Genomic DNA, 21,139 nt, shown 5'->3' with positions numbered 1-21,139 from the left:
TCTCCCACTTGGCGAACATGTGGGACACAAAGTTTTCGATTCTCCTACTTGTCACACTTGACAGAGCCACAGTAAAATAGACAAAATAAACATAAGGCGCGCATAATATTGGACTTTATAAATACTTTCATCATTGGTAAACATAAGTATTATATTAGAGAGACTACTAATGCGGGTCATGGCGGGCGTATATCATTCAATCGATATAGTTCCTTCCATGTACCACATCACCAATATCCACTCTAATATAATCTATAAGTGACACCGCATCCGTAATTGTCTTATTTCAAGACCTCCTGCATTAATACTAAAAACGTACATATGCATATCAAATAATAAGTATATGCGGGAAAAGTAGAAACAACTTTATTGAATTCAAAATATCTATAACTTAAGTGTCTGAACCAACATGGAAACATAAAGGTTAGACGTTTCCATACCCAAGACCCATTATGTTAACTTATTCCATAAATGTCTTAGGCGGTAACGCCTTAGTCAATGGATCAGCAACCATAAGTTGTGTGCTTATATATTATGTAGATATTCTTTGTTCCCAAACTCCATCTTTCACGACAAGAAACTTTAATTCCATGTGTTTAGCTCCTTGAATACTTGTCATACTTACAGAAAGATACGATTGCACTATCATCACAATATAATTTCAACGGCTTGGATATTGAGGAGACAATACCAAGGCCTGAAATAAAATTTTGCAATCATTAATGCTTCAAAGCAAACCATAAATTTAGCTTTAATGGAAATCCAATAATTTCTAGTTGATCAGATTTTCGTAATGTGAGCATAAAATCTTTTGTTCACTTTAAGTATCTCATTATTATCTTTGCAGTTCTCCAATGTTCAACACCAGGGTTACTTTGGTAACGGCCTAGCATTCCAACTGCAAAGCTGATGTCTGGTCTAGTACAGACTTGAGCATACATCAAACTTCCCACAATAGATGCATAAGGAATATTTTCCATATCCTTATGTTCCAATTCAGTTTTTGGACATTGATCCAAACTGAATTTGTCACCTTTATGAATTTGAACAACACTTGGAGAACAAGCACTCATGCCATATCTCTCTAAAAGATTCGATCTATGTAGCTTTTATGAGACAATCCAAGAGTCCACGTGATTGATCACAAGATATTTCTATCATATGACATAGGATGTCTCACACATATCTTTTATGTTGAAAAATTTTTTTAGAGAGATAATTTTAGTGCATGTAGTAATCCAATGTCACTATTAGCAAGCAATATATCATCAACATACAAAACCAAAAATATGAACTTGCTCCCACTAACCTTGAGGTATATACACCGATCAACAGTGTTTTCTTTAAAACCAAAAGCAGTAATAGTGTCATGGAATTTAAAATACCATTGTCGAGAAGCTTGTTTCAGTCCATAAATTGATGTCTTAAGTTTGCAGACTAAAAATTTCATTCCATTTCTTAATGAAGTCTTCAGGTTGTTTCATGTAGACTTCTTCTTACAAATCGCCATTTAGAAAATCAGTTTTTCACATCCATTTGATGTAGTTCCAAGTCGAAATGGGCTACAAGTGCTAAAATGATTCTAAGTGAGTCCTTCTTTGATACTTGAGAGAAAGTCTCTTTATAATCAATGCTATCTTTTATGAGTATAACCTTTGGCAACAAGTCTGGCTTTAAATCGTTCGATTAAACCATTTATGTCGAATTTGGTCTTGATGACCCATTTACACCCAATATACTTTTGTCTATCAGGTAATTCGACAAGGTCCCAGACTCTATTACAATCCATAGATTTTAACTCTTTCATCATGCATCAATCCATTTATTAGAATTATTACACTTAATGGCTAGTGAATATGAAACTGGATCATTACGTATTCATATATCACATTCGGATTCTTGGAGATATGCCACATAGTCATCAGAAATGACCACATTCGTTCTCATTAAGAAAACATTAATGACACTTCTAGAGATGCTTCTTCCACACCTATGTTCAATGAACTTGGCATCATCATTAGTCATTCAAATGTTCAATATTGTTAGGCTATTCAACAATATTTGGCACACTTAATTCTTAAGGAAATGAGGGAAGAGGAAAATCTATCCTTATTTCACTAATGACCGCATTATGAGTGTTAAAACTCCCACTGATCTCACTATTCTCAAAGAATCATATATTTCCAGTTTCCATAATTCTCATGTTATCATTAGGATAATAAAACCTTTACCCTTTGGATTTATATAGTAACCTATAAAGTAACAACTAACTGTCTAAAATTCAATTTCTTTTCTTGCGAAGAGTATACTCTAGTTTCCGCTGGACAGCCCCAAACATGAAGGTGCTGCAACTAGGTTTTTCTATGTGTCCAAAGTTCATAAGGGGTCTTTGGAACAACCTTAATAGAAACCCGGTTTAATACATAAATAGCCATTCTAAGAGCATAAATTCACAACGATATGGGTAAGGTAGAATTAACATACTTCTAACCATTTCCATGAGAGTTCGGTTTCGTCTCTCAGCAACATCATTCTACTGGGACGTATTTGGCATAGTTTATTAAGCACAAATGCCATGCTTTTTCTAAGTATTTGGAAAAAAGGTCCATGTAATTGACTTATTTTAGTGGTACGACCATAAAATTCATCACCTCTATCAGATCGAATAATTTTCACCTTTCTATTTAATTGCCTTTCAACCTCAGTCATAAAATGTTCAACTGTGCCTGAGATTTTTCTTGCAATAAATAAATCCATAACGCGAAAAAATCGTCAATAAAAGTGATAAAATATTTTTCTCCACCAAAAGTCGAGACATCAAAAGGTCCGCAAATATTTGTATGTATAATTTTATGGAGCTCATTGCTTCTTGTGGCATTTTTACTATTGTGTTTGGTTTGTTTACACTTAATACAATCCACACAAACGGTAATGCTTTGTAAAGTCTAAATTCGAATGAATATTATCCTTTGTAAGCCTCTTAATTCTTTCACTAGAAGTATGATCCAGTTCCTTTATGCCATAAGAATGATAAATTCGAATGAATATTATCCTTTAGACGCTCCTTCGGTTGCAATGTGAGCATGAGATGCACTCATTCCATACTTCTTCATCTTATGCTTCTCCTAGACCAATACGTTTCCCAATTCTTTAAGAGTCCACTAATCTTTTATTGTGAATCAATTTGGAATGGTCCATATTGAGGAGGTAAGGAAATTAGGGTCAATTGGACAAGGAAATCCTCATTCACCTATAATCCTAATTTCAGCTTAGAAGTGATAGTTATTTATGTCCATCACATGCTCGTACATAGTCCGAGAACTATTATATTGCATGCTCATGAGATCCTTCATAAGTTTTCCTGCAATAGACTTATATGCAGTTGTGAAGCGATCCTCAACATTCTGCAAACATTCTTTTGCAATGTCAGTCGTTGAGAGACTTTATCTGCAACGAACATTCTAATGAACTGTAAACTTAGTCCTGTTAGATTTTTCCCTAGTATTATGGGTAATCAGCCAACTACTTTGATCATAAAATAATTGGTTTATCATTCAACAGTGTTAGGTCCTAGTCCATTACTTCAAGAGTGAACTTAAGTTTCTCTTTCCATTCAAAGAAGTTAGTTCCATTAAGTGCGGGGAAATTTGAGATAAACATACTAGTAGCAAAAAATATATGTTTTTTACATTATAGGAGCAATTAAGAAATGAATGCTCACATATAAAAGCTTTGAATAATAACACGAACATTAATTTGAAAACTCATATCATGAGGCAATTATGAAAACTCCTTTGGGTAGTCTTCATACAATAATAAAAATCATGCTTTTAATATCCATATCTCGGTTCAATAATTGAGTAATAATAAATTGGCGTTACCTTTGGGTAATCGACACCAATTTAAATTATTAACTCCATTAGTGTTTATTATGTCACAAAGACTATTTCCTTTGGGAATCTAGACCTTACAACAAACAAACTATTTAGATGATGAATAGCCACAACAAGCATGATGATTAATTGCATACATAGATTTTTCATATTAACTTGATTATAAACTCTTCTCATTTTACCTCACTTTGGTGATTGCAAAATAAACATAATATAATCAAGAATGTATAGCGATTAATTGCTTAAGCAGATTTTTACTTAATTTGATTATAAACTATTATTTTACCTCACTTTGGTGATTGTAAAATAAACATAATATAATCAAGAACATATAGAGATTAATTGCTTAAACAAATTTTAATATGAGTTTGATTATAGACTCTCCTTATTTTGCCTCACTTTGGTGATTGCAAAATAAACATAATATAATCAAAATACATGTTAAAATGAGAATTGAATTATGTAAACATTCATTCCACCGTCTCGGTAGATTCATAATCATAAAACATTTAATTGAAATATCAATTCACCAATACATATATTCAAACTCAATTTACATACATTATATACACAATCAATATACCCAAATCAATTCTATATTAACCAATTTGGAAACAATATATTTCAAGTATAATCATACAAAAATAAGCAACTTTCAATTAATAAAACAATTAACCATTACAACTCACAAACATATTTTGCGATCAAATTAAATAAACAGAATTATCAATTCCATCATACTATCTGGATTCGTACGGAAACAATTATATTTCATAAAGAGAGTCAATCATAATCATTCATTTAGTCATTAAATCCACTAATACGTCATACATGATTTGAATTCACTGAAAATTGAATTCACAATATGAAATACACAATTCATCGTAATCTGAAGTTATAAAATGCTTGAAACATGTTTTAAAAGCAGTCGATTCATTCACAGTAATTTATCAAAAATAAATTCAAAAAGTATGGTTTTCAATCATACGAAAATACATGAGTTCTCAACCATGCTCTGATACCACATGTTGGACATTATTTATCATCATATATTCAAGATTACATAATTGAATATAAATAAAGCAAGATCTTCGAACATCATGTATTTCACATAAAACCATAAACATAATAGGATCGAAATATACCTTCCTTGAACTTTTTTCGGCGTAGTAGTGCAACTCCAACTCCAAGGATTTGTTTCTCTCTCTTTCCCTCGTTTATGTGTTCTCTTAATGTGTGTTTTTTTTATGGGATCACCACACTTGTATTTATAGGCAGAGAGAGGACAAACCCTAATTATCAAACCCTAAAAGCCCTTTCCATCAAAGTGACTATTTTAAAATGATTAATGAGAGCAATATCTTTTTACCAATATAGCCGACTAATTGAATCACATCTAATGGAATTAATTCTTTGAAATCCCAACCATATGATTCTGTACTTGAATCGCTAATTAATTGGTAAATTTGCATTATATATATGTATAAATATTCCTATTTCCTTAATAATAATAGTCAATACTTAATGACTAATTATGACGTTAATTTAGGGAATATGTATTCATGTATATTATTGCTAGTCCCTTTCTATTTCCATTCCAATTAATACAATAATTAATTGATAGCTAATTAATTAGGGAAAATGTGTCGTATACCAAATATATGTATTATACTAAATTCCAATTCTATTTAGGATTCTATCACATGTCACATATGTGAGACACAAAACTTACAAGATAGTCCAAGAATTCAACCAACGTAACCTAATCTAACTCTCAAAAATTCTGGATAGATAAGTTAGCTAGCAAAAATATACGGATCTGACAACCACCAGTGTATATCAATTGGGCTAGCCCTACTCAGGTTGCGAATTAACAGGTGCAGGTTAGTCGGACTGAAATTTTATCATATTATAAATTTTTGTGTATATTTAGTAATATTAAATCCTATCCGTAATGAATTAATATACAAAAACCATAAAATATATGGTTAAAAAAAATCTATAATCGATCATAAAGTTCCTATTTTTGTTTTAATCTCCATGAACTTCCTTTCCTTCAATATCAATAAATATCAATAGTCAGGGAAATAATTTCTTTTAATTTGGAGTATAAACTAAAGATTGGAAATGAAAATATATAATTCATGTTGTTTTGTGGGATTTTTGAAAATCAATAACATTGGTATTGTTGAATTTTTATTTAAATCGAGTTATTGAAGAATAACATATAAAAGTCCTGATTTGAATTTAGACATAAATGATCGAAATAAATTCATTCTACTACCATATGGAGTATAATTGATCATAATTAGTTAGTAGAAGATTTTTAAATTATTTTTTATAATATAATATTGGTTACTTGGGGCATGGACGGGGTACATAATATAGAATGTGATACTAAGGAATACTTAATTACCGTAACTATTGTTATTGAATTTAAACTTCCCGAATAGTATTAAGCTAAATGTAATTAATGTATATATTAATTTAGGCTCAAAGATGTAATCATAATTATAGCATCCACTTAATAAAGAATGTGGGAGTCCATCACTCATGTATGTGTGTATGTATTAGGAGATGAATTTAGATCTATTAGGAAATGGATTAGTGTTTGTCGTAGGCGAAAACCACCTCATACCCCCAAACCCGTCGGATGGGAGGTGGATGGTGTGGAAAAAACATGTGAAAAATGTGGGAGACCTTTGAGGTGGCCAAGACCTATATGGCCTTTCATCTTAGGTAACCCCCAAATGCATTAAGAGATAATCTTGATTTCAAGGCCTTTCTAAGTGCTTTCTCTAGCCTATAAATAGGCTTGATCTTGGATTGGAGAAAACACTACAACAAACATTCTCTCTACATTCTCTAGTTCTCTACATCATAGTGTGCATCTTAGAAGCATTGCATAGCTCGATTCTCGGAACTCAATCAAGTTCGCCAGTGCCTAGCGGGTTTGAGGTGCTTCTACACGCTAGGAGGAAGTCGTTTTATCTTTGGGGACAATACACCATTCCGTGAGCACTAGTCGGGGTGTAATTTGTCTTGCGGAAAGAGGGCTTCCCTCGACTCAACTTATTGTTGGTTTGTTTATGTTATTTCTGTTGTAATTTCTCATTCCACTTTTTATTGTTATTTCCCTTCGATTATAATAGTTAGAGTACCGCCTGTATGAATTTTATCCCATTATTTCTAACAATCGCAAGACAAATTATTGTACTCTTCCAAGACATGATTATACCAATTGAAGTTGGAGAAAACATGAGCTCCAAACTTGTAATGAAGAAACGAACAGTCGCAATGTCGATGCGCAATGAAGTGGTTAATTCCTTGAGATCTATTCTCTTGAAAATTGTGTTTATCGTTTGTCATTTGACAAGCAAGACCAATTTAGACTTGGTAGTAATAATTGGGATGCATGTGGTGTTGAATATACCAATGCACATATGATTCTATATAATTGTGTATTTATTGATGGGGACAATATTGTGCAAATTATTTGAATGTGTTGTTATAAACAACAAAGATCACGAGGTGGTCGCAATGGTCTCCGACGTGAACCATGGTAACAATCCAAATGAATGGTTTGTTGATATTGGTGCCACATGTCATGTGTGCTCCGAGAGAAGTGGTTTTTCTACTTACAAATCTGTTGAAGGTAGAAAAGTACACATGGGAAACCAAGCCTCTTCTAAGGTGGTTGGTATGGGTAATGTGTTCCTAAAATTAGGATCTGGAAAGGTTCTTACCCTTAAGGATGTGGTGCATGTCCCAAACATCCGAAATAATTTGGTCTCAGGCTCACTTCTAGTAAATCATGGATTTTCACTAGAATTTGAATGTGAAAAGGTTATATTGACCAATTATGGAAAATTCATAGGTGAAGGTCACCTAGTAAGTGAGCTTTTTGAGCTGAATGTTACGGTCATTCACCGTGGTAAAGGAATAAGCAATAAGGAAGATGTCACATCCTCTTATTTGCTTGAGAGCTCTGATTTATGGCATAATAGATTGTGACATGTAAATCTAAATGATATAAAAAGATTAGTAAATCTTAATTTACTAAAAGTTGATAAGTTTAACTCACAAGAAAGATGTGAAGTATATGTTGAAGCCAAAATGGCTAAGCCGTCGTTCCATTCGGTAGAGCGAAGCACAAAACCTCTTGAGTTGATCCATACAGACGTATGTGATTTGAAATATGTGCAAACAAGAGGTGGTAAAAATTATTTCATAACGTTTATAGATTATTGCAATTTGCACAAGGTATTGTTACCTCTACTTATTAAGAAGTAAAGATGAGACAATTGAAGCGTTTAAAGACTTCAAAACTGAAGCTGAAAATCAACTTAATTATCGAATTAAGTGTCTTCGAAGTGATAGAGGTGGTGAGTATGTAGCGCCGTTTGCAGAATTATGCCATGCTAGTGGTATAATTCACCAAACCACCGCTCCATATTCTCCTCAGTCGAATGGTGTTGTTGAACGCAAAAATCGAACACTTAAAGAGATGATGAATGCTATGTTGATTAATTCAGGTTTACCCCATAACATGTGGGGGGAGGCTGTGTTAACGGCAAATTATATCCTGAATAAGATTCCACTAAAAAGTAGGGATGTGACTCCCTATGAGTTGTGGAAAGGCAAGAAACCTTCGTATTCATACCTCAAAGTGTGGGGGTGCTTAGCGAAGGTAGAAGTGCCACCTTCGAAGCAAGTTGCAATAGGCCCTAAAACAGTTGATTGCATCTTTATTGGCCATGCACTTAATAGTAGTGCCTATCGTTTCCTAGTCCATAAGTCAGTTGTGCCTGGCGTGGCTGAAGGAACAACGATTGAGTCAAGGAATGCTATATTCTTTGAGAATGTTTACCCTTGCAAGAGGCAGGAGGATCGTTCTAGTGAAAGAATGATGGATGAATCCACTAGTTCCAATCCTCCAAAAAGGACGAGGTCAAGTCCTGAGGATGTAGAACCAAGACGTGGTAAAAGAGTTAAAGTTGCTAAGACATTTGGTCCCGACTTCATAACTTTTATGTTGGATGACGAACCAAAGTCGTTGGCAGAAGCGTTGTCTGGCCCAGATGCGCCATTCTGGCAAGAAGCGATCAATAGTGAAATTGAATCAATTATGAGAAATAACACATGTGTGTTAGTAGACTTGCCAGAAGGCTGTAAAACCTTAGGGTGCAAGTGGATCCTGAGAAGGAAATATAAAACTGATGGTACTACTGAAAAGTACAAAGCTCGCCTAGTTGTGAAATGCTTTAAGCAGCAAGAAGGATTGATAAACTCGTAGTTTAGCAAATGTTTTGGATGGTTTACAGTGCTTAATTGAGTATATTGTAGCACATTACTTGAGTTTTCATCCATGATCCCTTAGTTAGAGTGCTCTGATAAGTTTGTCGAGTTTTTGTAGTCAAAACAGGTGGAAACGGACGAAATGACAGCCAAAAGATCAAGCCGGGCGTTTTGCCACCCAGGCCGGGCGAATTCTCTGTCCCCGGGCGTTTTTCCCTCTGAAAATTGCCCGGGCCAGGCGTTTTGCCTCTTAGACCGGGCGAATCCTCTGTCCCCGGGCGTTTTTCCCTCTAAAAACGCCCGGGCCGGGCGTTTTGCGCAACTTAGCGATTCAAGAAGAACGCCCGGTCGGGCGTTTTGTTGCTTAGAAATCGCCCTCGACTGCAGCTTAATTTCTATTTTTCGCCCCAGGTATAAATAGGACCTATGGTTCGACTCCAGCAGATATTCCACACGCCCCAGAAGCAGTTTCCACCTTTTGAGAGCAGATTGAAGCGCCAAAGAGTCCGATTCATCAACAAGTTTGAAGACGAAGACGATTTGCCCATTCAATTCACCCTTGGGAGTATCTTTATTAGTTTACTATGTTCAAATCTCTTTCTATGGATTTCTCTTGTGAATTTGCTTTGGATATGAGTAGCTAAATCATTTGTAGAGTTTTGGTGAAGACTACAATGAATGCTTTGGATTAATTCAAGGACTTTTGATTACCTTTGCTCTTGTGATTTCTTTGTTTCGTTCTTGTGCCTTTTCAATTCAATTGCTTAGCTACCAATTGGGTTTGTTGTCCTAGTTTGAGTAATCGAGAGATACCCAATTAGGATTGATAAAAGAATGAACAACACCTAGATAATTTGCATTCGAGAGAAGAAATTCTAGAGTGAGGGCTTGAGCCTTTTGTTTTAAGGAGTTAATTGTGACGTATTAGAAGGAGACTTCAATATTAATAATTAATCAACTGGTTAAGTGCACTCGAGAGAGGGCTTAGTCTAGACTAGCGGCTTTCCTAGTAATCCTAGAGACTTCAAATGGGTAATCGAAGTTGTTGAGTTGTTCACATCGTGTTCGTTGTAGTTGGATCCAAGACTCTATCTCGTTCTATTATTTGAAACTCGTCTTTTGTTGCATACTTGTGTCTTGTTTATGTTCAATTGTTTTTCAAAAATCAAAACCAACTCTTCCGGATTTTCTAGATAGTAGTCAAAATTGGTTCGTGGTACTTGAGCTGCACAATTTGTCTTCGTGGATACGATACTCATACTTGTTTATTGCTACACTAGCCCCGTACACTTGCGGGTATTTCTCGTGTTTAAAATAAATCTTCGACACGTATTCACCCGTTACGAGAATCACTTCTATCCGGGTGCTTCTTGCAATTGCTGCTTTGCACAATCTTGAGATTCACCAAATGGATGTGAAAACTTCCTTTTTGAATGGTGAATTGGAGGAAGAAATTTATATGGAGCAATTTGAAGGGTTTGTAGTACCTGGCCAAGAAAGGAAGGTATGCAAACTAGTAAGGTCTCTATATGGATTAAAACAAGCGCCTTTGCAATGGCACTTGAAGTTTGACAACGTGATGTTGTCGAATGGGTTCACTATCAATGAGTGTGATAAGTGTGTTTACATTAAGAACACAAATAATGGGTTCGTTATTGTGTGTCTTTATGTGGATGATATGTTGATTATGGGGCAGTAATAGTGTCATTATCAACGAAACCAAAAATATGTTGAAGAGAAAATTTGACATGAAAGATATGGGTCTAGCTGATGTGATTCTCGGAATCAAGATTAAAAGGAATCATGAGGGAATTGCTTTGACACAATCTCATTATGTTGAGAAAGTACTTAAGAAGTTTCACTCGTTTGATTGTGAGCCAGCTAAGACTCCATTGGAACCCAACGTGCATTTGAGTAAGCACACGGGTGAGCCTGTAGCTCAAGAAGAATATGCAAGGATCATAGGGAGTTTGATGTTTATCACAAACTGCACCCGACCAGATCTTGCGTGTACGGTGAATAAGCTAAGCCAATTTACGAGCAAACCAAGCAAGGAACATTGGAAAGCTCTGCGTAGGGTTTTGAGATACTTGAAGTATACTCTTAACTTTGAGCTGCAGTACACAAACTATCCCCAAGTACTTGAAGGGTACTGTGATGCAAATTGGATCTCTGATTCAAAAGACTTGTTTTCAACGAGTGTGAAGGGGTTGGCAGCGGAAGCGTACATCAATCGATTACATAATAATCCTGATCCATTTAGCAGATTATTTAGATAAATTCTATTCGCGCAATTATCGCATGTATCATGCTCATAACTCAAATAAATCATGCTTTAAATTAATTAAAACCTAAAACATGCTTTTCTACGGTTTAGCTATTTTACCTTGATGATTCTCCAAAGAATCGAAGATAGCTAGCGCTTTCTCCACGTGAAGATCTTCAGTACTAAACTACGGATCTTCTGTCTGGTTCCCGGACTGTAAACTGATATCAGGGTGGGCTGATCTCACTAGTATACTAGGACTTAAATAAAGAAGACGAAAAACTTTTTCCACGGAGGAGAAATATCGTCCCTTTCCAATATAGAGAGGGGGACGAAAATTTTGAAGGAAAACAAGTGTGTTTTCTGTCTCCTTTATTCTCCTATTTATATTAAGTCACATATTGGGCTCAGACAGGGATCTATGGAAGGTTTTGGATATGGGCTCCTCCAATTAGCTTTTTACTAATTCAATTAAACCCAATTTAATATAAGCTTATAATTGGAATATTACGAGCATCCACTACAGAAGTAGTATTGCACTCCCCATCCAAATTCGAAATTATAAGTAATTCGGGTTTCCATTGCTTGATATTTATTTCCCGCGCTTAAGATAGAAACATCCATTAATTAATTATTGTCTGCTATGGACTTAATTAATTAATATCTTATTAATTCCAAGAGTGGACTCAGCAAGAAATTCTAATTTATTATTCATAGAGTAATCAAACTCCAACTAGCTAGGTTCCGAATAATAAAAGCTTATTTCAAGCTCCTCTTGAGGATGTTATCAAACGAGACTCACCTCACGCACGATTCAACATAATAGCAATCCTAGCACCGCTAGATATTAATCACCACTACCCAATATACCAGGCTTATTGGGTTGCGAAAAACCCACACCATTTGGTAAGTCAAAGTAGTGCATAATCAATTCCGTATGCTCAATGCTAACATACATTGATTAAGAAATAATAATTTACAAGACCTCGTCTTTCAGTAGATAGCATAAAGACATGTCTCGCTGTTAGATCCAATTCGGTGCTATACCACACCAATGTCATCTTATTTCAGTAAGGCCTAGAAATTGCAACCTTTCACGATAGGTAGTCTAAGCCTATCTAGGTTGTGAAATTCTTCTTTTTCTTTGTTCAGAACTGACCGTGTTACCTCAAAGTGAACGACGCCCACAACCGGTATACTAAAACAAAGACTTAGACTTTGTTAAGTTACTTATACATTTAAACATGTAATAAACATCCATTAAATGTAAAACATAACAACATTATGACAAAAATAATCTGTTTATTCCTTTGGAAAATATAATAAGAGTTTTAACAGTATTCAATCAATCGAAAGGTGATATCTAATATTCAAACTCTAACAATCTCCCATTTATACTCAAAACAGCTTTCGAGTATACAAAAAAAAAATTGTGCACTACGTCTAATTCTCCTACTTATACTGAAAGCGAGTTGAGGTCTCGAGCGAGTCGAACTCCCATTCCTTCAACATGGCGCTCGAACGGTTTCACCGCCAATACCTTTGTAAAGGGATCTGCCAGGTTGTTCTTTGACGCAATCTTGACCACTTATATGTCTCCTCTCTGCACTATATCTCTAATGATATGATACTTCCTCTCTATGTGTTTGCTCGCTTTGTAAGCTCTTGGTTCTTTCGAATTTGCCACAGCACCAGAATTGTCACAATAAATGGTGATACTCTTGGGCAGGTTCGTAACCACACCTAATTCCAAAAGAAAGTTCTTGAGCCAAACAACCTCCTTTGCAGCCTCCGAAGCTGCCACATATTCGGCTTCCATGGTAGAGTCTGCAATGCATTTCTGCTTTACACTCTTCCAAATTACGGCTCCACCTCCTAAGGTAAACACATATCCAGAAGTAGATTTCCTCGAGTCTTGATCAGCTTGAAAGTCTGAATCAGTATATCCCAAAGGACAGAGCTCGCCTGCTTTGTAAACTAGAACATAGTCCTTAGTCTGTTTAAGGTACTTGAGTATGTTCTTTACTGCAGTCCAATGTCCTTGGCCCGGATTTGATTGATATCTTACTATCATGCCAACAGCAAAGCAAAGATCAGGCCTTGTACAAAGCATAGCATACATGAGACTACCAACTGCCGAAGCGTATGGTATCCTTCTCATCTCTGCTATCTCAGATGTTGTCTCAGGACATATCTCTTGAGATAAATGGATGTTAAGAAACCTTTCTTGGTATATTGCATGCTAAAGCGACTAAGTACAGTGTCGATGTAAGGTTCTTGAGATAAGCACAACATCCTCTTCTCACGGTCCCTTATGACCTCGATGCCTAGAATGTGTCCCGCATCTCCCATATCCTTCATCTCGAACTGGTTTGACAACCACGTTCGAACTGATGATAACATCTTTTTATTGTTTCCAATTAGAAGAATGTCATCTATATATAAAACTAAGAACACCACATTCCCCTTCTCAACCTTCTTATACACGCAGCTCTCGTTAGGGCATTTTTCGAATCCAAACTTATGAACAGTTTGATCGAAGCACTGATTCCATGATCTAGATGCTTTCTTGAGGCCATAAATGGCCTTCTTAAGCTTCCAACCATGTTCTCTTTGCCCTTGACGGCATAACCCTCGGGTTGTTCCATGTAGATGGTCTCCTCAAGACTTCCGTTCAAGAACGCAGTCTTGCCACACATCCCAATCCATGTTAGCTGCTATAGACAATAGAATCCGGATCGATTTGAGTATGACCACCGGGGAGAAGGTCTCGTCGTAATCGACACCTTCCTTTTGGGTGTACCCCTTAGCCACTGGTCTTGCCTTAAAGACTTTAACTCGACCATTGGGTCCACGTTTACGTTTGTATATCAATTTGCTCCCAATGGCAGTACAGCCTTCTGGTAGGACGGACAAATCGTAGACGTCTTTGTCTATCATAGATTGCAGTTCCGAATCCATTGCTCTTACCCATTCGCAATGATCGACATCCGCCTGCGCCTCTACACAATTCCAGAGATCTAGTACATTGTTGTCCGAGGAGTGATCCATAGATTCTCCCAAACCAATGTACCTATCGGGCTCATGAGAGACCCTCCCACTGCGATGCGACACTACAATATTAGGAGTAGAGGTTGAAGGTTCGGGAATTGGTTGTACTACTGGTACTTGTTCTTGGTTAATGGAACTTGTGACTGAAGTGAGCTCTTCAAGAACCATCTCACTGCTGGGTTTATGATTCATAACAAAGTCTTCCTCTAAGAATGTCGCGTGAGTGCTCACAATGACTTTCTTGTATCGGAGACTATAGAATTCATACGCTTTCGAACCTTTGGGGTGACCTATAAACAAACATACCTCTGTCCTTGAGTCCAGCTTAGTTGGATCCTTTTCCAAAACATGAGCTGGACACCCCCATATCTTGAGATGCTCTAGATTGGGCTTGCGCCCATTCCACAACTCATATGGAGTAGCAGGAACAGATTTTGACGTTAAATTGTCTAATATGTGGCTCGCGGAAAGCAAGGCATGTCCCCAAAATGAAATAGGCAGTCGTGCATAACTCATCATCGATTGGACCATGTTTAACAAGGTCATGTTCCTTCTTTCAGCTACGCCATTCTGCTGGGGTGTACTCGGCGCAGTCAGTTGGGATTCAATTACCTCTACCGATAAGTAGTCCAAACTCACCCGATTGAGTGACATATTATGAAGTCTCGATTTCTCCACCTGATGTACTCCATGATCCAGGTTTCTGGTGCCCTCAATATTCTGTAGGACTGTGACTGCCCTAAGAACATCGACGATGGTGGTCATTGCGACTAGATGACTCGTCACGGTGGGACGAGACCACAACGAGCCACTGTTGCAAGTGGCTCGCTGCAGAGACCACGATTCCATCTGGCGGGACAATGTGGTGTTACCACATGGCGCGATTTGGCGAGGGCGGTGCTCGGTGGCGGCGAACAGATCCATGCACGTTGTCAATCCCGACGCCAGCCCTGCCGATGACCTTGAGCCTGTCAGCAGAGGACTCGAACACGTTGGGGTTCACTTTAGTCCCGTTCCTGACAATTAGTGCATCGTAGAGCTCCTCCCTAGCAGCTTTGTCCTTCTATGATCTATCCTCCAATTCTTACTCCACGTGGAGTTCACTCAAGAAGATCAAGAACTCTAGTAATACAATTGCAATTGTAAAGTGGAGAAAATGAGATTTGGATGATTTCACGTTTGTTCCTTCATGTATTATACTCCCTCCGTACTATAGTAATAGAGTCATTTTGCCATTTCGGTATAGAGTCATTTCTTTTTTAGTAAAAGTCAACGCATTTATGCAAACCTACTTTACTCTCTCTTACTTTATTCTCTCTCCATCTCTCTATCTTTTTCATTTTCCACTTTATTCTCCCTTTACTTAATTCACCTAACACAATTTTCTTAATCTTCGTGCCGTAAAAAAATGCCTCCATTACTATGAACGGAGGAAGTAGTACCTTTTTTTTTTGTTCCACACAAATTTGGAGAAACAAGTTGAATTTAAAAAAAACAAAAAATTTGAAAAACTTGGAAGGATCACTTGATCTATACAGATATTTGCAAAATAATGTCAAATAACGCTTACTAAACGCTAATATTCAATTAAGAATTGGTGGACCCCACAACATTCTATTAGTGAAAAATGAATAATTAAGAGTTGACATTTCACATAAATCACTTTTGCGGATGAGACTAAACTCTTAATTCAAGTGAATTTCGGTGAAACAAAAAAGTAGAAATAGATGGCCTGACAAGCCAGCAAAGATAGGGACCCCTCCACTCGCCATATTCCAATTTCTGAATCCGATGCCATGTGCCTACAAATATCCCAATTATTTAAGTCAAAGTCATTCATTCACCCAACGCCATTAATTTTTCACAAGATAAAGATAGAGAGAAAATGCGCGTGAGCAACAATCTCGTGGGAATTCTGAATTTCGTGACGCTGGTGCTATCGATTCCGATAATCGCCAGCGGCATATGGCTGTCCAAGCAGGCAGGCACAGAGTGCGAGCGCTTCCTCGACACGCCGGTGATTGTCCTTGGGGTGTTCGTGCTGCTCGTCTCGATCGCAGGCCTGGTCGGCTCGTGCTGGCGCGTGACGTGGCTGATGTGGGTGTACCTGCTGGTCATGTTCCTCCTCATCCTGCTCATCTTCTGCTTCACCATCTTCGCCTTCGTCGTCACCAACAAGGGCGCCGGTCAGGCGCTCTCCGGTAAAGGATACAAAGAGTATAGGCTTGGCGATTACTCGAATTGGCTGCGGAAGAGGGTGACTGGTAATTGGGGTAAGATTAGGAGCTGTTTGATGGATAGTAAGGTTTGCCACACGCTGCTTGTAGATGCCACTACTCCAGCCACGGACTTCTACGAGGAGCGTATCTCTTCGATTCAGGTATTCTTGATTTCGGCATTCCATCAAACACTTGAAATGCATCAATTTGATTTGATTTTTTTTTTTTTAATATTTTGCCTGCGTTATGAATTTCTACTAGTATTATACTACTTGTGCTTTACCAAATCTTATTTCTGATTTTTGTCTCGGGTAAATGCGGAATTATGAAATCTTATTTATGAATTTCTACTAGTATTACACTCATATTCTGTTACGAAATCAAAAATATATAAACGTAGAGCTCACATTCCACTAACTCATTTTCCCATTTTTCTTCACTAAGTCAAACAATTTCTTAAAACTGTGTCGAGTCAAAATGAGACTATAAATAGCGGACGGAGGGAGTATTTGTTTAAAACTTTCCATATTTAGAATTTGTCTAATTTTGGTGGACACCCAAAATGGTAAAATCAGTGTATTTTTTTATGGATGGAGGTAATAGACAACATTTGGAATGACACGAGTTTTAGTGCAAAATTGGAAAACTAAGAGACGGATAGAAAGAAAAAAGTGAGTGGATGATTGTTAGTAAAGAATAGTACTCACCTCATTAGAGAGAAAAAAGTTTCTTTAAATAGAATTGACAAATGTGGTCTATTTTTAAGAGACACGAGGTGTACTAATTTTGAGTCTTACTATTAGAGATAAGCTTTTTTTTTTTATTTTAATGTGTTCGATAAAAACACTGTCATCTTTAGTAATGCAGGGTCATATTCTAATGCTTATAGCACCCTAATCCAAAATTAAGACCAAATCTCCACCCTTGGATTTTAAAATGAGTGGATGAGATTAAAGCTCACAAATCTCAATAAATAGTAGACAAAATATCAACAAAAGGTTAATGTCATCATTATGTTATCATATGATAATTTTCGTGAGTGTTTTTTTATATCAACATTGTGTATTACAAATATCAACAATATGACATTAGAATATCAACACAAGGACAAGAAAATATCAACACATTTTTATTGAGATTGGACATGCATAATATTGAGATTTTTCCTACAATATATTGAGATTTTTTGTTGCATTTGTTGATAAAACCTGCTTATCAACATGTACGAAAATTGAAATATAATTTATCAAATTTCATCACCCGAACATCGTCGGAACATATGCAATTGAGATCTCGTTGGAATCCTTATTAAATTATCTTTAATTTGATATATTTTTTGCGAAAAAATAATTTAAATTGAGAGAGTTACGTAAATTTAAAGATTTGAGATGATTTTGAGGAAAGAGAAAGTAGTTGGTTATAATTACTACATATAGGATTTGACATTAATACCCTTTTAATTTAATTAATAATTATTTAAATTTAAAATATATTACATTTGGCATTATATCATCCACTAGATCTTCTAATCTAATGGTTAAAAATTGATCTCAATTTTGGATTGATAATTAGTTAGCAATTGATCACATCCCTCGAAGTGCATATCCTGTCAATGGTGTAAAATGGACAAAGATATAGTAGTGATTTGTTGATTCTGTCTATGTACTTAGTGTACCTTTCCATTATGGTTTGGGTGATTGAGAGCATCTCCAATGGTAAAGGTAAATGGGGAGGTAGAGTTATATAACTACTATATTTACCTTTTTTTCATGAAAAATAATTTTCCAACGGGAGAGGTATTTGAGAAGTATTATACCTTTCCCATTCAGAAGAGTATCTTTACCTCCCCATCAACGAAGAGGTAAAATCTTATAACTACCATATTTGCCTTCTTTTCATGAAAAATCATTTACACTTTATGTTTTTTAATGCATTTTGTACTATTATTCTATTTTTCAAAAATTATTTACCTTTCTATATACCTTTTTCCTTTGAAATGTGTTACTTTTTGGAAGTGTATATTTTCACTTTTTGAGAAGATAAATTAATGATATACCTCTTTTATTTAACTTTTCCTTGTTGGAGAAGCTCTGACAGATGATGCTCCTTTGATTTCAGTCAGGTTGCTGCAAGCCATCAAACGACTGCAACTTCCAATATGTGAGCCCAACAAACTGGACTCCGAGTGCAACACCGACATCCCAGAATCCAGACTGCGCAAAATGGAGCAACGATGTGAACAAACTGTGCTATGACTGTGACTCGTGCAAGGCCGGGCTGCTGGATAACATAAAGAGTGACTGGAAGAGGGTGGCTGAGATCAACATCGTGTTCCTGGTGTTCCTCGTGATCGTCTACACGGTGGGATGTTGTGCCTTCAGGAACAACAGGGATGGCCATTCTTGGAAATGATACCCTTGATTAGTAGAAAGAAGGGTGCAACTTCTTGCTTCTTGTTGATTTTCTTAGGTGTGTACAGTGCTTTTTTCTTTCTTTGGGTTTATAATACACCCATTTTTAGACCATTTTATGTTGCTCTTTACATATTGCTTTCTGAGTTCAATGTGCACATTTCATTCTATATAACTCTAGTTTTATGCATATATATGTGCAACTTATTCATATACTTCAAATAGCGTCTCAAATTCTTCCAATTCATCAAGTTTTTATTAATCTCTAATTGAATACTCTCTCCGTCCCACGGGAATATGCATTCTTTCCTTTTTAGTCTGTCCCACCAGAATATACACTTCCTAATTTTAGATCTCTTTACTCTTTAATAGAGTGAGACTTATTCTCCACTAGCAATATTTAAATTGCTTTTTCTTTTTGCATATCTCTTACTTTATCAACTTTGCATTAAAATTTATGCATAACCAACTGTGCATATTCTTATGGGACGGATGAAGTATTATTTAGGTAAATTATGATATTGCTAAAATTATCTTCTAATTGAAATGTCAAAATCATAATCAAAAATAAAAACATAATCGAAATCAATTGATGCATGCACAAATTTTTTCAATCATATTATCTTGTAGTTGCTCGTGAATTCTTTCTTTACGATGAAATGCTCGCCAATTTGGAAATTCTCAGAATTGAGGCGGTGCACCTTGAGATGAATTTTCCTTGGCGGATGTCGATCTAGATGTGGCTTTATCATTGACTTAATTAGTTTTGTTTTCTAATTCATCTTCGATTATCATGATCTATAGGATAATTTGTGTATACAAGACGAAAAAGATGAATGATTCGTACTGCACACGCAGCAGATCTTTCACAAACGTCCAATGTACACTGAAGCACGACAAATGTCATTTGGCACCGCCTCTTACGTTACAAACGATGCTTTCTTAGGCGAGCACTAATAAATTTAGCTAACATAAGTCACTTTGGATAGATGCCATCGACAAATACTAACCCATATCGAGTCGTTAATTGACTATAAATTCTATAGTAAATGCTCAGTCAATGCCTACTCTGTTGAAGACTGAAGATTGGTTCATGACATTAATATCATCATTTTATCTAGCTACAAAAAAGAATGCACGCCAGATCCCTTTGTTGAGAATAATTGTCGAATCTAGGCATAATCACTATATCACAAGACAAATTTTCCATTTTCAATGGATACAGATGATATGTGCCTACGAAACCGAAGTTGAAACACAATTGCTATCCATCATGGATGGGGTTTGTAACGGAAGATTTGCAAAAAATAATACTCCCTTCGTCTCGCAATAAAAGTCTATTTTGACACGTCCCACAATAAGAGTCACATTTCACTTTTACCATAAATGATAATTAGGTCTCACAGTCTACAAACTTACTTCACTCACATTTTATTATAAAATCAATATAAAAAAATAAACATAAACAAACAGATATAAAAAATTGAAATTATATAAACAAAAAGAGTTACTAACACATTCCTAAAATTGTTATAGTTTAGCTACTCATAAACAAATAGCAAAAAATATAAATTAAGATACAAAACATAAAGAAAAACAAACAAAACTCAAGGATAAATTGTTGTGAAATCTTTAGAATTGTCGTTCAAATTTCCAAGAATGATGGATGATGGATGGAGGAATTTTATATGTAGAGTAAGTGATGGAGGAATTAGGGATGAAGAAAAAAAGATCCAAGAATGATGGATGATGGATGGAGGAATTTTATATGTAGAGTAAGTGATGGAGGAATTAGGGATGAAGAAAAAAAGAGGAGCCTGGGAGGCTCTCCAAGATTTGGGGGCAGTGAATGATGAATATTATGAGTTAGGTTATGAGGTATTTATAGGTTTGAAAAGGGTTTATAGAAGGTTAATTTCGTGGCCTATATAAGAATGGAAAGATTTGGCTTCACAAGGTAATATTTTATTCCATTCCTTCAATTTCCGCCTAAATTACCTT

The 21,139-nt window shown here is 36.0% G+C and overlaps 1 protein-coding gene across 1 annotated transcript; it reads left to right on the top strand.

Moving 5' to 3' along the window:
- The first annotated feature begins 16,340 nt into the window (after window positions 1–16,340).
- On the top strand, window positions 16,341–19,328 carry LOC125190611 (tetraspanin-8-like). Its single transcript, XM_048087951.1, has 2 exons — window positions 16,341–16,888; window positions 18,846–19,328. The coding sequence occupies exons 1-2, from the start codon at window positions 16,394–16,396 to the stop codon at window positions 19,137–19,139; spliced, it is 789 nt and encodes a 262-aa protein (XP_047943908.1). The 5' UTR covers window positions 16,341–16,393; the 3' UTR covers window positions 19,140–19,328.
- The last annotated feature ends 1,811 nt before the right edge of the window (window positions 19,329–21,139 follow it).

This window comes from Salvia hispanica, chromosome 5 (genome assembly GCF_023119035.1).
Source record: "Salvia hispanica cultivar TCC Black 2014 chromosome 5, UniMelb_Shisp_WGS_1.0, whole genome shotgun sequence".
Lineage (NCBI taxonomy): Eukaryota > Viridiplantae > Streptophyta > Magnoliopsida > Lamiales > Lamiaceae > Salvia > Salvia hispanica.
Note: the sequence above shows the minus strand (reverse complement) of the source record. Positions and strands in the feature narration are given on the sequence as shown.

Coding starts and splice junctions, on each gene's coding strand:
- LOC125190611 (XM_048087951.1), top strand. CDS start 16,394: ATGCGCGTGAGCAACAATCTCGTGGGAATTCTGAATTTCGTGACGCTG. Junction 16,889..18,845: donor AGCGTATCTCTTCGATTCAG/GTATTCTTGATT, acceptor CTTTGATTTCAG/TCAGGTTGCTGCAAGCCATC.